This window comes from Stenella coeruleoalba, assembly GCF_951394435.1.
Source record: "Stenella coeruleoalba genome assembly, chromosome: 5".
Lineage (NCBI taxonomy): Eukaryota > Metazoa > Chordata > Mammalia > Artiodactyla > Delphinidae > Stenella > Stenella coeruleoalba.
This window is the reverse complement of record NC_137150.1, coordinates 37,497,474-37,519,087: the sequence shown is the minus strand read 5'-3', so window position 1 is coordinate 37,519,087 and position 21,614 is coordinate 37,497,474. Positions and strand designations below refer to the sequence as shown.

Below are 21,614 nucleotides of genomic sequence, written 5' to 3'. Positions count from 1 at the left end.
TAAGTGGTTCTGGGAAAACTGAACAGCTACATGTAAAAGAATGAAATTAGAACACACCCTAGGATTTAGGATTAAAGACCTAAATGTAAGGCTGGATACTATAAAACTCTTAGAGGAAAACATAGAAGACTCTCTGACATAATTTGCAGCAAGATCTTTTTCAACCTACCTCCTAGAGTAATGAAAATAAAAACAAAAATAAACAAATGGGAGTTAATTAAACTTAAAAGCTTTTGCACAGCAACGGAAACCATAAACAAGACAAAAAGACAACCCTCAGAATGGGAGAAAATATTTGCAGGTGAAACAACAAAGGATTAATCTTCAAAATATACAAACAGCTCATGGTGCTCAATATCAAAAAAACAAACAATCCAGTTAAAAAATGGCCAGAAGACCTAAACAGACATTTCACCAAGGAAGACATACAGATGGCAAAGAGGCACATGAAAAGATGCTCAACATCACTAATTATTAGAGAAATGAAAATCAAAACTACAATGAGGTATCAACTCACGCCAGTCATAATGGCCATCATCAAAAAATCTACAAACAATAAATACTAGAGAGGGTGTGGAGAAAAGGGAACCCTCCTACACTGTTGGTGGGAATGTAAACTGGTACAGCCACTATGGAGAATGCTATGGAGGTTCCTTAAAAAACTAAAAATAGAGCTACCATATGATCCAGCAATCCCACTACTGGGCATATACCCAGAGAAGAACATAATTCAAAAAGACACATGCACCCCAATGTTCACTGCAGCACTATTTACAATAGCCAGGTCATGGAAGCAACCTAAGTGTCCATTGACAGACGAATGGATAAAGAAGATGTGGTACATATATATAACGGAATATTACTCAGCCATAAAAAAGAACAAAATAATGCCATTTGCAGCAACATGGATGGACCTAGAGACTGTCATACTGAGTGAAGTAAGTCAGACACAGAAAGACAAATATCATATGATATCACTTATATGTGGAATCTAAAAAAAGGGTACAAATAAACTTATTTACAAAACAGAAATAGAGTTACAGATGTAGAAAACAAACTTATGGTTACTGGTGGGTAAGGAGGAGGAGGGATAAATTGGAAGATTGGGATTGACACATACACACTACTGTATATAAAATAGATAACTAATAAGGACCTAATGTATAGCACAGGGAACTCTACTCACTGATCTTTAATGGCCTATATGTGAAAAGAATCTAAAAATGAGGGGATATATGTGTATGTATAACAGATTCACTTTGCTGTACACCTGAAATTAACACAACATTGTAAATCAACTATCCCCCCAAAATATTTTTTAAAAACTCTAAATAATGTTCCAAGTGATGGTATATGATAATTTATTACCCATTTCATTAGAGTTAGGAATAAATTATTCCTAATCACTCACTATTAAAAATATAATCTTTGCATATAAATAACATTCTTCTGCAGTTTTCTAAACATAAATTCACAAAGAGATTACTTGATCACAAATATTTTTATGGGTTAGAGAAATATAATAACAATTTTTTATCACCAAAGGAAGGGAAGCTTTATCACTAAAGTCTTTGTACTAATTTAAAAGGAGGTAAATGTTTTATTTTTGTTTAGTTATTGGTAATTCAATGTTTCTTGCTTGTTTACCAAATTTCCTGTGTTAATTATCTGTTTCTGTTTTTCAACCATTCGCCTGCTTGGGGTCTTGGAGTTTTCTCACACAGTTGAATAAATTCTTTATATGGTATGGATAGTAACATTTTGCATACCATATATGATACAAATATTTTTTTGTCCATCTTCTATTTTTAGGTTTGGCAGTTTTTGAATTCAGAGATTATATATTTTTATAGGCAAAATCTGTTAATATTACTCTTTGCAATTTCTGAAGTGCTGCTTTATCCCTCTGCGATTAGGGTAAGTTCTGTATCTTTTTTTGGTGCTAGTTTTTCCTGTTATTTTTTTTTCTATTTAATTCGAGGTTTATTTGGGTGTATTTTGGGTTATTTTGTTTTAGTTACCCCTACACCACTTATTACATAATTTTGCTTTTCCCATTTGTTAATGATCCTTATATTAAAATAGATTCGACTTCTGTATTTGCTATTCTGTTCTAAAAATAACATTGCCATTTTTACAGCTTCTACACACTCCTATAATAACATATTCAAAATATGCTAGAGCTAGGCAGCCAAACGTGGTTCTTACTTTCCAGACTATTTAAAAAATATGTTTTTTCCAAGATCTGACATGACTGCAATTGACACCAAGCAGCAGAAGCAGTAGAGAATTCATTCCAAGATCAATCGGTGTTCAAGACCATAGGAGTAAGTAGGGGATCGTGCAGGGTGTCCAGTGCTTTAAGGACACAGCAGCTGTACCCTTCCAGATGGTTCTTGTGGCATGATTTTGGCTGTGTTTCTGGCAGTTCTAGCTTCACGGTTTTCTAACCATCTTCTAGGCCTGATTCTTCCACCTTCTCAAAGATTCTGAATATATAAATAATATCCCTTCAGTAAATTTCTTTGATGATTAGAGTTAGTTTCTGGTACTTGCAACTAAAAAACCTCACTAATGCTTAATCTATTCTATTCTATTCTATTTATTATATATATTTTTTACAAAGAGACGTTTTATTAGCATTGTTACAGCAACGTGTCCCAGGAGCGGATGGATCCTCAGCACACAGCCCACTGAGCTGCAAGCAATGAGTCAGAGGGAAACAATTATTGTACACAGTGCAGACAAAGGATCATCCCAAGCCTCAAAGAGAAGACGTAAAATCACTTTACAAAAAAGTAAATAAAAATAACACCCATTTTTCTCTTTTAAAAAGTGCCATCTCTCGAGTGGCAGAGGATGGAAAGCCCCAGGACCCGGCGACTCAGTAGCCCTGATGCTCGAGGGGCCGGGCCTGCTCTGTTTTCTAAAGCTTAACATAAGCGTCCCAGATCTTCATCTTTCATACTCCTTCTCTACAATTTTCGTTCCTACTAATTTCTTCAGTGCGTCAGCCTCACAGCTACCAGCCTTCATCAAAACGTTAAGACCAGAGACTCCCTTTGTAAAGCTTAAATCTGAGTAAAGAGTGAAGAGACAAAACATCGAATCTTAAAAAGCCAAAGGATAGTGGAGCCAGTGCCAATGCACTTCTTTTAAATTAAGGCATTTCATTCTTTCTTTTTTTTTTTTTACTGTGCTACAATGTGAACATGCTTTTTCCTATTTTCCTTATTCTTATTGTTAAGCTAGTACCAAATTTTCCTCATCATAGGAACCACCTCGAGCACTTATTAAAAGTAGAGAGTCTTAGAATCTTGGAGATACTCAGTATGTTCCGACTGATATGCAAGAATGTACATTTTCAATACGTTCCTTTATTATCCCCACACATGCATTTCCACAGTCCCAGATGTTCCTGTGGTCAGGCAATTTTGGAAAACACTGTCCTAGCTTTAATTCCTAGAAGACTTGCTAGGCCAATGGTCCATTTTTGTGAAAGGGGTAAAATCCACCACCTCTTTTTTTTTTTTTTTTTTTTAAAGGAAAAGGAGTTCAGTGTTTTCATATGCCTTTTTGGAATTGACAGAAATGATTAATGAGCTAACAGGCTTTGTCCCAACAGAGACCTGGGTTTGAATCTCAGCAGTGTGACCATGGCCTACGTCTCTATGTCTGATAGGAAGAATAAAAGCTTTCACATTAGAATACTGTGAGGATTAGATAAGGGAAAATTAGTCAAATGCTTAGTGCTAGTCAAATGACTGATACAGAGAGAGTTCCTAGTTAGTGAAAATGTTTTCCCTTTCTTCTCTTGTCTTCATTCCCATAAATCACTTTTTTTTCAAACATAGAAAGGTAGTTACTTGACTTACCCCTTAACTACCTGTTACATGCAATATAAGATATGTTCCCTAATGTCTCACTGTTCTTTTAAGAAACTAAAACATTCAAGGAAATGGCTTATCTTAGAAACCACATTAAAATGATGAAATAAAAGAGAAATAAGGATAATAATCTTTGGGGTGAATTGCATTTTTGGGAAAGTTATGTATAACTGTGAAATGTATATTTTAGCAAATCTGTCCTAAATTTGTTCTTCTCTCTGAAGTCTAAAATAACAGCATGGCATAGTAGGAGTTTTATTTTACTTATAACTTCATTAATTTTTTATATGAGTAATACATTCAAGTGGTTCAAAATATTTTTTAAAGTATCAAATATACTGCTGAAATTGTTACACTGATATTCATAATATAAATAGGTCTATAATATTCTTTTCTTTTAATGTCTTTGTCTTGATTTTGGTAACAGGGTTACCCTTGCCTTGTAGGGTGAGTTGGGAAATATTTCCAATTTTTGGTTGTTTAGAAAATATTGTGTAAAATTAGGATCCTCTGTTTCTTGAAAGTTGGTAGAACTTGCTTGTTAAATAATCTAGCCCTTTCCTGGTGAGCAGATATTGCTGCAATTTCTTGAATAGTTATAGGAACATTTAATTTTTCTGAGTAAGTCTTGGTAAGATATATTTTTCTAATAATATGTCCGTTTCATCTAAGATTTCAAAGTTGTTGGCAAAAGTTGTTGGCAGTATTCACTTTTCTTTCTACTTTTTACCTGTAGCCACTGTTTCTGTTTCATGCCTTATATTTTTCATTTGTATCTTCTCTCTTCCTATGATCAAACTTGCTAGAGGTTTGTCTATTTTATTTTATTTTTTATCAATGTTTTGTTTTATTGATCTTTTTTATCATATTTTTGTTTTCTATTTCACTGACAGCTGCTTTTATTTTTATTGTATTTTTTCTTCTATGTTCTTTGAGTTTATTCCCTCCTTCTGATGTAAGTATTTAAAGCACCACTTTGGCTACATCCCACAAGTTTTTGATGCATAGTGTTTTTTAATACCATTCAATTCCAGATATTTTATATTCATTATAATTTCTGCTTAAACCCCAAAGTTATTTAGCAGTGTGTTTTTGTAAAATTGTGAATGGTACAAGGATGCCCACTATCCCTATTCTAGTCAAAACTGTATATGAAGTCCTAGCCAGTGTACATGTCATGAAGAAACTGAGTGATCCAACTGAATAATCCTGAGGTCCAATGAAAAAAAAAAAAAAAAAGATAGGGAAATCTAACAAGCTTTCAGGTAAATGGATGAGTTATCTTTAAAGGAAAAAGAATAAGAGCTGTAGGTAGATTTCTCATTTGCAACACTGAAAGCTAGAAGTCAAAGCATTAGCATAAACAGTCTACTGAGAGAAAAGAACTCAAGTATTCTACACCTAGCTAAGTTAGCATTACATCCATCAAGTTGAGAATTATATTTTATTTTGAATTTCTAAGGAACATTTACAAAACCTGATCATGTACTCAACATAAAGAAAAGCTTAACAAATTCATAGAGGTATTATGTCACATTATTTAATCAGAATATCCCTAAGTTAAATAAATAATAAAAAAGTAACTCCCTTGCACAACAAATTAGAAACTAAGAAATATATTCCTAGATAACCCTTTAATCTAAGAAAAAATAAGAAATACAGAGTATTTAGATAGCATTGAAAAAGAAAATAATATTAAAAGCTATGAGATACAAAGTTTACTCAAACAAAAATTTATACTTTGAAATGCCTCTATTATTAAACAAAAAAGATGAGAACTAAAAGAACTTAGTAGTCTTTTCAGAAGTCTAAAAAATGAAAACAAAAAACAAAAAGAAACCAGGAAGAAAAAATTAATAAACATAGAAGTCAAAAGTAATGTCATGGAATATAAAAGTAGTAGAAAGCATTAAAAACAAAAAACCCAAAAGCTAATTCTTTGAAAGCCTGATAAATAATAAGAGATAAATAAAAGTAGATACCATTAAAAATCAGAAATCAGGTATCACCACAGATAGAGGAGATATTTTAAAAATAAGAGTACTACATGCCATATTATGGATACAAATCTGAAATCTTAGAGAAAAATGAATGATTTCCTGTCAAAATATAAATAATAAAAACAGCTCAGAAGAACTGAAGATTTAAATAGTCAAATTACTACAGAAAACTCTGGAAACATTAAATAATTACCATTTAAAGAGGCACCAGAATCAGATGAGTTCATAATTGAATTTTACTTAATGATACTGGGTTCACATTCAAGTTTTATCTAACCTTTAAAAAACAGACAATCAAATGTTATTAAACCTATTTATTAACATCACTTAATTTTAACACAAAACTCTAATTAGTGCCCCTTAATAAAGAAAAATTATAGACCAATCTCATTTATAAATGTAGGTACTGAACTTATAAATAAAATATAACCATGTAGAAAATGATATGTAAAAAAGTAGTATCAGGAAATTTAGTAATACAAATCCATTTTACCAGCTGGTTAAAGGAGAAAAAACATGTTTAATATCAATAGATGCTGAAAAGGCATATAACAAAATCCAGAAGCATTTCTAATAAAACTTTTAAGTAAAGTTGGAATAGAAGGAAAATATTTGATTAAAAATAAACAATATTTACCAAAACCCAAACATCAAATATAATTCCAAGTGGAAAAACACCGAATGATTTCAATTAAAATCAGGAAGTAGACAAGGATGATCACTGTCACCATTATTATTTAACACAGTTTCAGAGGTTCAAATAGATTTAATAAGATATGAACAAGACAAGAAATAAGATAAAATATATAAACATTGGAAAAGAATACATGAACTCTTTTTGGGGGGCATTGGGGCTGGTCATATAAATGCACAGCTAGAAAATCCAAGAGACACTAAATAAAAACTACTAGAAGTAATATGAGAATTTTGTAAATTTAATGGATATGAGACAAATATATAAAAATCAATAGCCTTTTTTCATCTACCAATATCAGGACATTGAGATAGAGCAAATAGTTCATTCACAGTAGATGCAAATATGATAGTCATAAGTTTTAAAAGAATGGCAAAGAAACATTCAAATAAAACTATAAAATTATATTAAAGAACATAAAACAACATAAGGACATACCATATCTTGAATGAATAAACTTTTATAATATTAAAAAGACTTAGTATCACTAAAAATGTCAATTCTCTAAAAATTAGTATAAATATAATGTAATCCCAATTAGAATCCCTGTTAATATCAGAATTTAATGATATTATCTTAAAGTTTATATGGAAGAATACCTGCTGTGAATATGTAATAAAAGTATACAGACTGGAAGAGAAAAACTTTACTAGATATCTATCAGAGTCTTTGGATTAGAGGTAAATAAATGATCTTAAAATTCAAATCAAAGAATAACTGCCTTCAAATATATATTTAAAAAGTAAGAACAAAGGACAGAGAATAAACTTTACCAGCTATGAGAATATACTATTAAGTCAAATGAATATGATACTAATGGTACATCTAATAAATCAGTGGAACAGAAAAGAGAATACAATAATAGATACTAGCATTTGTGAAATTTTGACATATGACAGGTAGTAGGTTTATTTAGTGGGAGAAGGATGGATTATTTAATACATAATACTGATACAACTGGCTATGTATTTGGAAAGAATAAAACTGGAGCCCCAAATCTCACATCATATAAAAAATAAATTCCATACGTGCTACTGACTTAAATGAAAGAAAACCCAAGAGACCATATGTATAATCTAGGAATGGAATGGACTGTTTTAACCAAGACTAACCAGAAACAATAAAAGACATTAATTTGATGACACCCAAAAGAAAAACTTTGATATGGTGCAATTTACTGTGAAAAGTCAATAGACAAATTATACATTAGAAAAAAATTGAATAGAGAAGATAATTACTTTACTATACAAACTGCTCTTAAAAATTGTTAAGGAAAATTCTAGTAATATAATAGAACATTGGCAAGATCTATGAATAGGTAATTCACAAGAGAAAAAGTAAAATATCTGATTTTAAAGTTTGTATCTAGTTCCATATTGCTTCCAAGTTCATGTGACAACTTCTCTTCTCTTTCAGAATCAGTTCCTCTCCAGATTTCTCTAGTCTGTGGTGTGCTTCCATCATTAAAGACTTCCAAGCAAAGAAGTTCAGAGCCCTCTGCGACTTCTTTCTCGCCCTTGTCTACTCAGCCAGGTGTTTACCTCTCTATTCCTGGGTAGTCCTCTCAACCCTGATTCTATTTAAGCCTTCCCAGTGTGGCCATGGAGAGGGCCAAGGAGACATAGTGGGACGAGCATGAGTCTTGGAGTCCAACTAGGTTTGCTTTCACTCCCTGCCATTTACCAGCTATGTGGGAACAAGTATGTTACCTCTCTGGACCTTCATTCTCTCCTCTGTAAGATGGGATAATTATACCTGCTATTCATGATCATTGTCAGAAGTGACAGAAGTAATTTATGTACAGTGCTAACATGGTTTCTAGCACACATTAGGACCTAAAAAATGTTAGTTCTCTACCCTACTTCAGTTTCTTATGGTTAGTCTAGGGACTGGGTTACCAGCAATGATATTTTCTAAATGGCTACCTGACTCCAATTTCTTGATATTTGGAACACCTCCATATGTTGATAGTAGCTTAATTTTGCTAAAACACTGCTTGTGTTATATCATTCTCCTGATTACCAATTTTCAAAGATTCCTTACTGCCTTCAGGAAAAAGTACAAACCCCATAGCCTTACTGCTAACATACTCATTGTTCTAAGGTAAAAATTTTAAAACCTTGCCCAAGGTTTCCAAAACATAATTTTTAACCTTTTCATTTGGGAAAATGAAGAAATGCCTAAAAATTTGGAATCACCTTATATAACAGCATATGCTATATTTTCCTTCAGTACTCTAAACCACCATCCACTGGGAATAATGATATACAAAAGAAAATTCTACTTTGTTTTCCTGAAATCTCACTTTGTACTTGAAATGTCTTTAATATATTCACTTAATACTTGCCACTCTAAATGGCAGAATAGGAATGGATGATAGCAAACATTTATCACAGAAACAGTTATGGCATTGTTATTAATAATTAGGCATATTTACAACACAAACTAGTTAAAACAAGATTTTTGTTGTGATCATGAGAGAAATAAAAATTTAGACATTACTTTATTATGTCTAGTTGCTAACAGCAAAAAATAATTCTTTTACCTAGTACTTCCTTTTGCAAGTCATGGCATCTGGTTTGCAAGTTTACTTCCTGTTGTTTGAATGTCTCAATTTGCTGAGATCTCAATATGGCTGCATCTGACAACAGTTTCAGATTTTTCATTTCCTCTTCAAGGCATACGTTATTTCTCTGGGACACTGTCAAACTTTTATTTAGCATCTTTATTTCTGTAAAGAAAATTCAAAGTTTACAAATAGATAACACTGGATCATAAAACATTTCTTTAAAAATGATTATTTTCTTTTAGAAAATGAATAGTTGAAAGCCAACATGACTTCTCTGAGAGTATAGTGACACCTAACCAAAAAGTTAAGTTTTAATTTAGTAGTTATTCTGAAAAATAAATGAAAAAAGGATTGTATTGCTAAATGATGCATGAAACCTTTTAGTAGTTTTTTTAAGTCTTTAAATTGTATTAAATGGCAATCCTACCTGCTTTTTAAATACTCACATGAATGAATAAAATAATATCCATGTAATGTTCTGGGTTTTATTGAAATTAAATTGTTTTCTTGGCAACATGATTCAGAAAAGTAAATTTAAATGTGTTAGCATGAGCTGGTTGGGAAGAATTTCTAGGAGATAACTAGGGCATATTCTATACAAATTATGAAGAAAGGTGGTAGGGGTGGAGAGAAATAAAAGGATGTAGTGTCTAAAACTAATAAATTTATGGGCAGAAAGTATTAGCTAATATATCTTAATGGTTCTAATAACACTCTGTCCCCTCAAAATAAGGGCAGAATTTCATCATAGCAATCAATTCTCCTTATTCTATCTACTTAGATTAAGTTTAATAACAATATGTCTTCACAGCATTATGTAGATTTAAATGTGCTAATTTTATATAAATTTGTGAGAAATTCATGGAACATTTTATCCTTCACAATGATAATTATCAAGGTCTCCTTTGCTTAGTGTTTTCAGCACTGCTGCCTTAAGCCACCATTAAAATATACAAACACACATGCAATAAAAATACTATAAAATTTGTACAACAACAATTAACTGAACTGATGAGGATGTGATCTACATGAAAATCTGGACAGTCTGCTTTTTCAGAGAGCTCACTTGGCATTTCTTCCTTGCTTAGCTCATCCTGGACTACATGATGGGTTTAGTGTGTTGTTGGGTGTCAAAGGAGGTTGGCTTGGTTTACTGGTCTTGGAGCCATCACAGCAGAAATAGTAGCCACATGGGCCAGCGAAGACCAGAAGTAGACATCCATGGGATAGACATGGCTGCAGAGGCAATATGGCCAGTAAATGGTTACAGGAGAAGTAAAGCAGTACGCTGAACAGAGCACAGAGAAGAGGGCATGCCCCAAGGGATGGTGATGAGTAGGATCAGGAATGTGGTCTAAGGAGAGAAAAGCAAAATGCCTTTCTGTGGGAAGAAAGTACATCTGGAAGAGAAAGTGGCATTTAAGGTAGACCTAGGGCATGAACACAAGGGGTCTTGCCACCATCTTCACCTTTAATTCCTACTCAAAATGGAAAACCTAGAGAAATAAATTGGCATGGATCAAATAAGTGGGGGTCTACTATATTCCAATGGTTCCTTTATATGGGAATATTTTCCCCTAGGAATAGCTATATGCTTCTAAAAATTTATGGATATGTTCCCATTTGTGTGAGGAAAGCTACTAACACAGTAGTAGAATTTTTTAACACAGTAGTAGAATTTTTTTTTTATGTAGTTAAAGAAAATAAGGAGGTTGCAATTTTTCTTCAGGCCCAAGAAGTCTTCCTGGGTAATTTTTCTAGCCATAATGGTAGCTTCTTATGGCTGAATAAACTGTAACCTACCGTAACCATATCTGTCTATGATTAAGTCCGAATGACACTGCAGAGGAGTGCACACATGCTGTGACCTATTTATCGTTTGCCAGAATGGTACTGCTTAGGTTCACAGGCTGACTCTCTTAGTGTACACTACTATCTGTCTCTAAAATAACTCCTTGTGTCAATGTCACTTTCTATCTGACATTAAAAGCATAAGAATTTGCAATACAAATTCATTTGTGAAATATATTCTAACACATGGAAAAGTACAGTAAGATTTTTAACAGGAGGTTTCTAACATGGAAATAGGAGAGTAAAATCAATGGGGGTCAATTAACTCACCCTTGGCAAATTATATATCCCCTGTACCTATGGCAATCCTGGTGTCAAATACTTAATCCTACTTTCATCATTAATACAACCTCATAATCGCCACTTATGTGTCCCAATCTGGGTTCATAAATTATGATCAACCTATTCTGGTCATTGTACCCACCATACACTCTCCCTGTCTTTGCACCGCCCCATGAAGAAGGTCCTCCTAGCCTCATATGTTGGACCTACCACAGCTCTTAGGCTATCTCTGCCTGGAAATCTTTCCTGACCAGATCTGTAACTTGCGCCAGTTACACTATTTCTATGGCACTGATCATATGCATACATGTGACCTACTATTTGACCGTAAGTTATTTTAGGCCAGAGGTAATATCTCATTCATTTTTTATTCCTCCCATAATTTCTGCCACAACATTCTAGAATTAACAGAAGCTCAATAAATAGCTACTAAATGAGTAAAGGCATTATTGCACAAAGCTTCTAATATACCACTAGCTGAAAATCCTAAATATGTGTTTATCTTAACTCTCCCTTCACTTCAGAGGCAAGCATTTTGAGCTGCAAATTATTTAACGTAAGACTTGATAAGGCAGTAAACACACACATCTAAAAGAAGGAAACATTTTTAATAGGATAAGCAAATAGGCCTATTCTATCCCCAATTTCATCAATTTTATAAAAAAATGTGGACTACATTTCTAAACCTAATTCAGAACTTGAATTTTAAAAGTTCAAGAGCTATTCGGTCAAGAGTTATTTTGAGAGTGGAAGCAAATTGATTCTATGCTTGCTAAAATATTCTGCCTTGGTAAAAATATTATTTTTTTCTGAAATTTCTTCTACTAAAATAGCTATGCTCTGATTTGAGAAAACCTAATCTATGAAAAGTTAGACTTAAAAATATTGATTACATAAATTGATAACCACTAATTAGAAGAATAGGAAATACTTCACTTGTATCTTCTACTTAATATTCAGCATACTTTGTCAGCAAGAAAATATTAAACAATGCATTTTTCTAGAAACTTCCTTCCTATTTTGGACTTTGATTTTAAATGTAAATTAATTTTAATGTGAAAATCTTTTAAAGTATCTGAATAATGTGTGCAGTGTATATGGGGTTTACTACATTTATTAGTTTGCTAGGGCTGCCATAACAGAGTATCACAGACTGGGTGGCTTAATCAATAGAAATTCATTTCTCACAGTTCTGTTGGCTAGAAGTCTGAGATCAAGGTGTCAGGGTTGGTTTCTTCTGAGAGTCATAAAGGACAGATCTGTTCCAGACCTCTCTACTTGGCTTGTAGACGGCCGCCTTCTCCCTGTGTCTTCACATTGTCTTCTCTGTGTGTGTGTCTGTTTCTAAATTTCCCCTTCTTGTAAGGATACCAGTCATTTTGGATTAGAGCCCACCCGTTTAAATTTAATTGTTTCTTTAAGAACCCTAACTCCAAATATAGTTATATTCCAAGGTACCAGGGAGTTAGGACTTCAACATATGAATTTGAGAGAGACACATTTCAGCCCATAATGCTATATTTTAGAATAATTATTGGCGTTTATGTTGTGATTATAAATATGCAAAAATAGGTGAGCATGTGGAGTATAGAAGATAAAATTGAAAACTGAAAACAACTGAGTTAGTATAGAGGAATTAGGAGTTTATTTTACTTCTTAGAAAAATGTTTCAAGTTTTATTTTACATCAACTTTTCAAATGAAGAACTATGCCGTGCAGAATCAACTCACACCATAAGGATATATCCATGTGATAACAAATAAAAGCTAGTATTGAAAAAAAGTATGTTATTTAAAATGTTTGTAATATTGTCAAAGTTTATAGCCAATAGATGTTTTTAGCTTTTAAAGTAAGTGTGACAGAATTTGCTAGCTGATGCAAGTATAATTATTAGTATTAATCTCATACAATTTTTTTGCCTTGATAAAATTTTTCTGTTGTTCTTAGTCCTGTTAGCTTAGTCAATGAACTTAAAATTATGTTACATCATTAAGTTTTTAGGAAGCTTCTATAACCTTATTACCAAGGCAAGCTGATATAAAATAATATTAAAAAACTCTGAAACACTAGATTTATTATTTAATGAAGGAGTCATAAAACACTATATAGGTTACTTTTTTAAAAACTATTTTGAAATACTTAGAGATTTACAGGCAGCTGTAAAGAAATGTATAGGAAGGTCCTGTGCTGCTTTTATTCCTCCTCTCCCCATGTTGACATTTTGTATAACTACAGTACTCTATCAAAATTAAGAAACTGCTCTTGGTATAATCCACAGAGCTAATTCAGATTTCACCAGTTATACACACCTTTCTCTCTCTGTGTGTGTGTGTGTGTGTGTGTGTGTGTGCACGCGCACAGCTCTATGCAATTTTATCACATATGTAGCTTTGTATAACTACCAACACGACCAAAACATAGGATTATTCTATCACCACAAAGCTACCTCCTGCTACCCCTATATAGTACACCTACTCCTATCCCCACCATCATCCCTAATCCCTGGAAACAACTAATCTGTTCTCCTTCTCTATAATTTTGTTATTTCAAGAATGCTACATAAATAGACTCATATAACATGTAACCTTTTTGAGGCTGGATTTTTTTCATGCAGCATAGTCCCTTGAGCATGTATTAATAATCTGTACCTTTTTTATTGCTGAGTAGTATCCCAGTTTGTTCTTCATTCACTGAAGGATATTTGGGTTGTTTCCAATTTTGGTTATTATGAATAAAGCTGCTATGAACGTGTATGTACAGGTATCTGCATGAACTTAGGTTTTCATTTCTTTGGGACAAATGCCTAAAAGTGCAACAGCTGGGTCATGTGGTAAGTGTGTGCCTTTTTAGTTTTAGAGGAAATTGAAAAATTATTTTCTAGAATGGCTGTACCATGTTACATTCCCACCAGCGATATTGATTTGGTTTCTCTGATCCTTGCCAACACTTGCTTTGCTCAATTAAAATTTTAGACATTGTAGTAGATATGCAGTAGTATCTCATTATGGTTTTAATTTGCATTTCCCTAATGACTAATGATATTGAACAAATTTTTCTTGTGCTTATTTGCCACCTGTATATCCTCTTTGATGAAATTTCTGCTCATTCATTTTGCCCATTTTCTAACTGCACTATTTTTTGATGTAGAACTTTGAGAGTTTACAAAAAGTAGATTCTAGATACAAGCCCTTTGTCAGATATGTGCTTTGCAAACATTTTCTCCCAGTCTGTAACTTGCCTTTCCATCCTTTTAACAGGGTCTTTCGCAGAGGAAAAGTTTTTAATTTTGCTGCAGTCCAATTTACCAATTTTTCCTTTTATGTATCATGCTTTTAAGTTCAAGTCTAAGAATCCTAGGTTACAAAGATTTTCTTTTTTTCCTAAAAGTTTAATAATTTTATATTTTACATTTAAGTCTATGATCCATTTTGAGATAAATTTTTTATAAGGTGTGAGGTTTGGATCAAAGTTTTTGATATCCAGCACCACTTGTTGAAAGGCTAGGCTATCCTCTGCTGAAGTGCTTGTGCACCCTTGTCAAAAACGAGTTGGGCTGTATAAAACATATAAGCTACAAGGATATGTTGTAAAATACAGGGAATATAGTGAACATTTTATAATAATTATAAATGGAATATAACCTTTAAATATTGTGAATCACTATGTTGTACACCTGAAACTTATAAAATATTGTACATCAACTATACCTCAATAAAAAAAAAAAACCTAGTTGGGCATATTCGTGTGGGTCTAAATAAATATATATACATATATATTTAATTTTAAAATTTCATTGTGAAATAATTGACATTCATCACTGTATAAGTTTAAGGTGTACACCATGATGGTCTAATTTACATAGAGTGTGAAATGATTACCACAATAGGTTTAGTAACACCCATAATTTCATATAGATACAATAAAAAGAAAAAAAATTCTCCTTGTGATGAGAACTCTCAGGATTTACTCTCTTAACAACTTTCCTATATATCACAGAGCAGTGTTAACTATAGTCATCATGTTGTACATTATGTCCCTAGTAATTATTTATCTTATAACTGCAAGTTTGTACATTTTGACAACCTTACTCCAACTCCCCCTCTCCCTCCCCCACCTCCACCTCTCATAGCCACAAATCTGATCTCTTTTTCTATGAGTCTGGTGTATAGTTTTTCTTGTTTGTTTATTTATTTATTTAGGTTCTACATACGAGGAGATCATACAGTATCTGTCTTTCTCTGACTTATTGGGTTGGCCAAAAAGTTCATTCAGGTTTTTCCATAAGCTGTAACGGAAAAACCCGAATGAAATTTTTGGCCATCCTAATGTTTCACTTAGCATAACATCTTCAAGGTCAATTCATGTTGTCCCAAATGGTAGGATTTCTGTTTTTATGGCTGAATAATATTCCATTGTGTGTGTGTGTATATATATATATATATATATATATATATATATATATATATATACACACACACACACACACACACACCCATTCACCCATTAATGGATACAGGTTGTTTCCATGTCTTGGCTATTGTAAATAATACCACTATGAACATAGGGGTACAGATATATTTTGGAGTTAGTGTTAATAAACTTAGGTAAAAGCTTAATTGAATAGTCAAGACAACAAACTAGAAATAAGAAACAGTAACAAAATATAAGGGTGTCATTATAACTGACATTAAGCCCTTATAATTTTTGTAAATAGGAAATAAACCAAAATAAAATTATAACATTTTAACAGTTTTAAAGTATAAAAAGTTCATTTCACTATTTATACCAGCATTGTCCAATAGAAATACAATGCAAGCCACATATATACATTAAAAATTTCTAGTAGCCACATTAAAAATGTAAAAAGAAACATGTAAAATTAATTTTAACAGTGTGCTTTAATTCTACGTATCCAAAATACTACCATTTCAAAGAGAGGCTAGAGCGACATTCAAAGTGCTCAATAGCTCTGTGTGGCTGGCGGCTATAATATTGGACAATGTAGGTCTATATACTTCCTAGGCTTTTGGTCATCTTTTTGTGTAGGTGTGATAGTTACTCAAGCTTTATAAGAATTAACCTTCAAAAGTATTACACTCAAAAAAAAAAAAAAAAGTATTACACTCTATTTTCTCTGAATCTAAATTTAAGATAAAGATTATTTATTTAAAATTCTATATTGTGAAATTGGCATGTTTATATATTTACTAGAACTGCTGCTAAATTTAAAGTGTGCTCAAATTGATCAGAGATTATAAAAAGGCAAGCATCAGCATATTTGTCATTTTGCATATACTGGTACATGTTTGTATATATGTGCCCTGAGGCTTCGATTGTGCTGATAACATAGAGTAAGAAGAAATTTTTTTAAAAAGAGCGGGAAAAACCCTTACAATAATATAGCTTCACTTTCACACACCCCAACTGTTATGGTCACTAAGCTCTTGCTTGGAAATTAAATATACTGTCCTTGTGTATGTATTTCCATCTCTGAGCTTCTGCAATCACCACTGTGTAACTTCCAAACAAAGCCCTCACACTTCTGATATAAAAGCAATATGATTTATTATAATGGTAAATGTTAAAGTTAAGGGTTGAAAACTACCTCCTGTCTTCTCATGTTAGATAAAATGTAAAATGTAATACTACTTGATTCTTCAATACCACTTTTAGGAATTAACTGTGTTAAATAAAAAAAATGGGACAAGATCATAGAGATTCATGAGTAAAGATGTTCACTGAAACCTTATTTATAAAAGCAAAAACTATGATCAACCTAAATGTCCACAAATAGAAAGCCAGTTAAATAAGTTAAGATACATTCCTACAATGAGATGCTATGTCAAAATAGTTTACACAGTTAGTTGGCATGACTGTATATTTACATGATATATTATTGAGCATATATATCTATGCAGTAAAAATAAAGATTAGAAAGTTCTATATCAAAATGTTAACAGCAGATATCTTTGTGTATTGAGATTGTAGATGATGTTCACTTCCTTCCTTGTTCTTTTTCTATGTTCTATTTTCTATGTTTTAACATTGAGGCTATTTTATGTTTATAGTCAGAAAAATCCTTAAAGGCATTTGAATTTGAGGGGAAAAAAAGAATTATCAAGTTTTGCATTTCCCTCCTTAAAGTTCAAAAAATAAGTTTCAAACAAGCTTTAAAAATCAGATTGAGAATTTTACTACTGATAGTAACCCATGGCTGCAGGCACACGCAACTCATAAACAAAGCCTCTCCTTTCTCCTTACTCTCTCTCCCTAGATATAGAAGTAGTAAGTGAGCATTATCAAAAACATTTAGAAAATACTCAGAGGTTTAAAAAGGAACATAAAAATTATCAGATTTAATCTGGGTTAAAATTTGGGTGTCCTTTATTTCCATTTAAATTCTACAATGTTCACTGAGCACCTACCCTGTGACAGGCAAAATTCTCTTAAAACACTAGGAAGACAGCATTCAGCAAAGCCATCAAAATTCCTGTCTTCCTGGAGATTATAGCCTAGTGTGAGGAGTCTGGCAGTAAACACATAAATCAGTAAATGGATAAGAATATTTCTGACAGTGATAAATGTTATTAAAAATGAAACAGAAAAATAGGATAGAGAAGTGTAAGGGAAGACTACTTTAACTAGGATGGCCAGCAAAGATCTCTCTGAAGAGGTGACATCTGAACCAAGACGTAAGTCATAAGAAAGGTCAGCTACTTGTTCTGGGAGACCCTTAGCTAACCTCCCCTTCATGTACCTGCAGTACTTCCCTCTGTCCTTATATTATATGGGTCACATTCAGAGAGAATAAAGTGACTGAGCTTTTAAAGTGAGGAAGGAGTAATATTCCTCCATGCAGAGGGGTTGTCAGTACCTCCTCGCTTTTCTATCTCTTTCTGTGATTGTGACATATTTCAGTCTATGTGCTCCTCTGTGGTTTACCTAAACTAAGTCCTAAAGTTGACAATTAGCTTAAAAGATTCCCCCAAAGAAATCATGCATTAGGGAAGATACTGATAATGCAACAAAAATGAAAACAAAAACAGGTAGAGCTGATGCTTCTTCTCTTCTGGTATGACTGAGTTCATCATTACTGACATCATGAGGTAAATATTCTATAATAAGATGTGACAAGACACTCAAAAATGAGAAAGTTATTGAGAAGTGATTTGAATGTGGATTAATATCCTCTATATGTGTCCCATTAAAATGGCTAAAATTTAAAAGATTGACAACACTAGGTGTTGACAAGGATATGGAGCAACTAGAACTCTCATACTTTGCTGGTAGGGATTTAAAAGGATCAACCACTTTGGAAAACTATTGGGTAGTTTCTTAAAAAGTTAAATATAACCTACCATAAGACCCAGCCATTCTACTCCTAGGTAGTTACTGGAAAGAAACAAAGGCATATATTCATCAAAAGATACATGTGAATGTTCAAATAATGGAAATGATGCACAAAATAGAGTATATCTATATTATTAACTGTAGTGGACATTGTCAGTGACCCTCCCATATCCCTTGAACCTTTCAATGTTCTTCTACCGACTTCCAGTTCCCACTATTTGCATCTCTGTGCTGGAGGAATCTTTTCCCTGGAACTGCAGAAAGTAGCACTTCCCACCAAATGGCAGACTACAGGTGCCAAGGAGTTTACACTGTCTGGTAGCAGCCCTTAACCAATGACTCTTGGGAGTTGATGTCCAGCTCCCTCACTCCTTGAGTGAGGAATTCTGAGGCATGTGTTTTAAACCATTTCTCAGTTTCTTCATGGGATTAAGCTCCAGTTGCCCACTGCAATACTGCAACCTTTATTGGCTGCCTTTCTGCCCCTATACCTGCATGACCTTCACTTCCCAAATAAACTACCTGCAGTTATACCTTTGATTCAATGTCTGCTGAACTAAGACACTTTTTTTAAAGGTAAAGTATTAAAAATTAACAATTTTTGCAGTTGAAAACATGGTTGTTATAATATTCATCTGTATTTGTCCAAATTTAATTCTCAAAATTAGTTAAAAATTTTAAGAGTATTATCATATACAACTCATTTCTAAAGGCACATATTATATAATAAAATTAGGAAACTGAAGTTATAAGGTTAGAATGCTTTCTTTTTCTAACATTTAACTATAAAAAATTTAAAATATACAGAAAAGTTGGAAGAACTGTACTGTGAACTCAAATACACACACTACCTAGATTCTTCAATTAACATTTTACTATATTTGCTTTATAACATAGTTATTCCTCTAACCATCTTACATATTTATGCATTTCAAGATAAGTCAATATATTTGACTCCCTAAATACTTCAGCATGCACATTGTTAATTAGCGTTCAATATAGATTTCTAATTTTTGAGTGAAATTTACCCACAAAGAAATGAATAAATCTCAAATGTACCAACAGATGAGTTTTGAAAAATACATCCACTGTGTAACCCAAACCTCTATCAAAATAGAGAGCATTACTATCACCAAAGAAAGTGCCCTCATGCCCCCTTTCCATTCAATCCTCCCCTCTGAGGTAACTTCTGTTTTTGTTTTTGTTTTTTTTCCCACTATAGATTAGTTTTGCCTATTCTAGAACATCATATAAATGGAATCTTACAATGTGCATTATTTGTGTAAGGTTACTTTCAGGCAGCGTAATATTTTTGATGTTTATCCAAGTTACTGCATTACTGTAGTTCATTCTATATTCCATTGTTTATTCAGCCGTTTTTTTGATAATCCATTCTACTGATGTACTTCTGGGCTTTTACCAACTTAAGGCTATTTTGAATAAAGCTTGAATAAAGTTGCTGAATGTTTTTATGGACATATGTTTTCATTTGGGGGAGATGGTAAATTCCAAAGAGAAGAATTTCAGAGACATCAGACAGATGTATCTTTAGTTTTATTAAAAAACTGTCAGATCCTTTTTCAAAGCAGCTGTAACATTTTATACTCTCACCAATTTGTTTGAGAGTTCCAGTTGCCCTCCTTCCTCACCAAAATTTGCTGTTGTCATTTTTTTTCATTTTAGCCAACGTAGTGTGTATGTACTGGTATCTCACTGTGGTTTCAACTTGCATTTCCCTATGACTCATAATGCTGAGCACCTTTTCATGTCCTTATTGGCCATTTGTGTATCTTTCCTTGTAAAGTGTCTATTCAAATCTTTTGGCCATTTTTGGTTGGATCACTTGTCCTTTTACTATTGACTTGTAGGTGTTCTTTATGTAACCTGGACAGCAGTCCTTTGTCACAGAGTTTTGGAATATTATCTCTGTCTGTGGCTTACCTATTCATTTTCTTAATGGCATCTTTTGATGAGCGGAAGTTTTTAACTTTAAGTCTAATTCATCAATTTTTGTTCTTTTGTTATTCTTACTTCTGTGTCCTATCCAAGAAACCTTCATTTACTATCAATTCATGAAGATATTTTCCTGTTTCTCCTTTTATTGTTTTAGCTTTTATATTTAGCTCTGATTAATCCTGAATTAATTTTTATGGCGTTAAGGAGTCAAGGTATATTTTCCTATATGGCTATTCAGTTGTTCCAGCACAATCTGTTGAAAGACTTTCTTTTTCCCATTGAATTGTTTTGGTGCCTTGTCAAAAGTGAAATGATCATTATCAACAGGGGTCATTTACAAGGCTATTTTGTTCCATTGATCTATTGTTGATCCATATGCCAGTATTACACTGATTTATTTACTGTGATTTTATAATAAATCTTAGAGTCAGATGATGTTAATTCTCCATTATTATTAGCTTTTTATATAGCTTTTTGTATTTTTTTTAGTGGTTGCTCTAGGGATTATACATCCTTAATTTCTTAGTCTACATAGAATGAATGTTGCACCATGTCACATAAAATACAAAAAGCGTGCAACCATATGGATCTATTACCCCATCCCCCTGTCCTTTATGCTCTAGCTGTCATATGTTAAATCAATATACTTTATAACCTCCACCATATAATATTATAATTCTTACTTTAAATGATCATAGACAGTTTTTCAATTCAAAGAAAAAAAGAGTTTCATATTTACTGATATTTATTACTTATGGTACATTTTAACCCTTCCCTGGAGCTCTGTTCACTTTTTTCAGTGTTTATCTCTCTTCTTCAAATTGAATAATTTCTATTAATCTATCTTAAAGTTCATTGATTCTTTCTTTGGTAATCACAATATGCTATAAAAGTCTATCCAGTAAATTTTTATTTTAGATATTGTATTTTTTAATTCTTGACTTTCCAATTTTTAATAGTTTCTTGCTGAGATTTTCTCTCTTTTCATTCATTATTAGCTTATTTTCCTCTATGTCATTGAACAT

At 32.6% G+C, this 21,614-nt stretch overlaps 1 protein-coding gene across 3 annotated transcripts in view; it reads right to left on the bottom strand.

Moving 5' to 3' along the window:
• Positions 1 to 21,614, bottom strand: part of LEKR1 (leucine, glutamate and lysine rich 1) — a 271,681-nt gene that overhangs the window by 117,223 nt on the left and 132,844 nt on the right. For all 3 annotated transcript variants that reach the window (XM_079923312.1, XM_079923313.1, XM_079923314.1), the window contains one exon: positions 9,127 to 9,312. In XM_079923312.1, the coding sequence (XP_079779438.1) occupies positions 9,127 to 9,312 (186 nt within the window). The remainder of the gene's footprint in view (positions 1 to 9,126; positions 9,313 to 21,614) is intronic.